Consider the following 2,634-nt stretch of genomic DNA (forward strand, 5'->3'; position numbering starts at 1 on the left):
TATTATTCATTCAGAAAAGGAAAAGCAGGGGTACGATAGGAGATCAATGTTGTTGATGTTCGTTTTAAAATTTGCAGGTTGATGTTAGTGAGAAGGGAATTTTAGAAGCTGAGGGAAAGGGATTGAAGAAAATGTTTATTGCAAAAGGTGGAGACGTAATGGGTGATCCAGGATGAAAGTTATAAACAGAAAGCGGTAGGAAAAATTGTAGAAGTAGCAGATGAACCAAAGAAAAATAATGCGATCGAAATTTAGTAGTTATTACAAAATACGAAAGAGTCCGCTTTCATTGGATGTTTGTAGTGTTAGACGTGCGTAATATTTTGAACTATCCGATATGAAACCAATATTGAAATGAAGGTGATTATCTATTTGGGCATTACGATTTTCATGTGACTTCATATGATTCGCGTATTCTGCTTTTGACAACAGAATACGATCACATATAATATATATCCAATGGTCACTGTTGATTGTAGTTCCAATTGTTCCTTTGTGACAGGCCGTTTTAAGTTCAGAGTGCTGAATCATCTTTTCCTCCCAGGCATTACAACCGGTCATAACAGCCCCTTCACCACTTGTTCCGATCTAGAGCATCATTTTCCCAATCATTTTTGTTCATATCTAGTTTCTTCAGGTTTTCCTTCACATCCGTTATATCTTTTCCTCGGCTTATGTTGTGGTCGCTTACCAGACTTGAGCTCACCATAAAAAAGACGCTTTGGAAAACGCTCGTCCTTCATTCTAATAACATGTCCAGTCCATCTCTTTTGAGCCAAGATACCATGTTGTTCAACTGAGTGGCAGCGTGCCAAGCACAAAACCATTGTATCTGGTATAAAACATTCCCACTTGACTCCTAAGTTTCGTCTGAGGTACTTTTGATGAAATTTCTCCAGTATTTTTATGTGACGCTTGTAAGAAGTCTATGTCTCACTTGAATAAAGAAGTGCCGACAATACACACGCTTTATAGACACTGATTTTTGCCTGCAGGGAAATACCACTATCCGCCCATACTCACTTTTCGAGCTTTCCAAATGCAACACTTCCCTTCTCTATTCGATAGTATATCTCTACATCAAGACTACCATCTCTTGGCAGTGTGCTTCCTATGTAAACAAAGATGTCAACGACTTCCAACCTTGTTCCATTCACAAAAATGTTTGGTTCGGAATATGTTTGTCCTGGCACAGGAGTAAACATTATTTTAGTTTTTCCCAAACTAATTGTGAGTCCGAAATGTACACATGAAGTGGAAAATCTGTCCATTAAATGTTGCATATCCCCCTCTGAGTGTACCAACAAATTAGCATCATCAACATAAAGTAATTCTCTAAAAAGAATTTTGAAAGTCTTGGCTTTGCAGTTAAACCGGGTCAAATTAAAAATACGACCAGATGTCCGAAATCTTATTCCGATTCCCCTGTTGCAATCCTTGAAACCATACCAAAGTAATGCAGCAAATTAAATAAAGAAAAGTGTAGGGGCAGGAATATCTTCTCGTTTGACACCGTTGTCCACCGAAAATTCATTAGATAACACACCATTAAAGACTACTTGATCTTTCATGTTTCTGTGTAGTTCCTTAAAAATGCGCACAAAATGTGTTGGACAACCAAGTTTACACTAAACAATCCAAAGTGCTTCCTTGCTTACCGAGTCTATGAAGAAATGGCATAGTGGCATTTGTTCCTGTAAGCATTTCTCTTGAAGGTGCCTCACAGAACATATCATGTCCATTGTTCCTCGCTCAGATCTGAAACCATACTGTTCTTCAGGAATCACATGTGGACACACATTCTCTACAACACGATCTAACATGATCCTTGAAAGTATTTTCTCGGTATGTGCCAAAAGAGTTATCCCTCTAGAATTACCACACACTGCTTTCGGGTCCTTACCCTTGTATACAGAGATTAGAATGCCATTTATCCATTCTTGTGGCACAGAAGATTCATTCCAAACTCGAGTTACCCGGTTATGAATTTCAGAGGAAATATGATCCCCAGCTGTTTTCAGACTTTCAACTTGAATACCATCCAATCCAGGAGCTTTACCTGATCTCAGTTTACATAATGCCAGATTTACTTCTTCGATGGAAGGTGTATCATCCATGTGTTGCACTATCTCTCTTTGCAGAATGTTGTTAATGATATTCATGTTCACTACAGACGGATAGCGGAAAAGATCTGCAAAGTGTTTTCTCCATCTATTCATTATTCCAGGAGGATCTTTAATAACCTCATTTCCATCCTTCGACTTCAAGGGAACATATGATGATGAAGATTGCAGGCCAAAAGCTTGCCGCAATAAACTATAGAAACTTTTAATGTCTTTCCTACCATAGGCTGTCTATACTTCCTCAGACAAATTTCTCCACCAAATGTCTTTAAGCCTCCTGAGTTCTTTTTGTAAGTCTGCTTTCTGAGACTTATACAACTTTTCTAATTGCACTTTGTTCTTAACGTTTGGGTCAAGAAGTTTTTCATGAGTGGACCTCATTGTTGCTAAAAGCTCATTTATCACTGTATCATTGGAATCAAACCAGTCTCGGTGTTGTCTCCTCTTACACCCTAACACTTCTGATCCCATTTTATATATTCCATCATGGAAAGATTGCTATGAAACTTCA

General features: G+C 38.2%; 1 protein-coding gene across 1 annotated transcript; it reads right to left on the reverse strand.

Moving 5' to 3' along the window:
* Positions 1-1,628: 1,628 nt before the first annotated feature.
* Positions 1,629-2,162, reverse strand: LOC106873781 (uncharacterized). The gene has a single exon (XM_014921290.1). It carries the CDS (start codon positions 2,160-2,162, stop codon positions 1,629-1,631), a length of 534 nt encoding a protein of 177 aa, XP_014776776.1.
* Positions 2,163-2,634: the final 472 nt, after the last annotated feature.

Source organism: Octopus bimaculoides, chromosome 5, assembly GCF_001194135.2.
Source record: "Octopus bimaculoides isolate UCB-OBI-ISO-001 chromosome 5, ASM119413v2, whole genome shotgun sequence".
Taxonomy (NCBI): domain Eukaryota; kingdom Metazoa; phylum Mollusca; class Cephalopoda; order Octopoda; family Octopodidae; genus Octopus; species Octopus bimaculoides.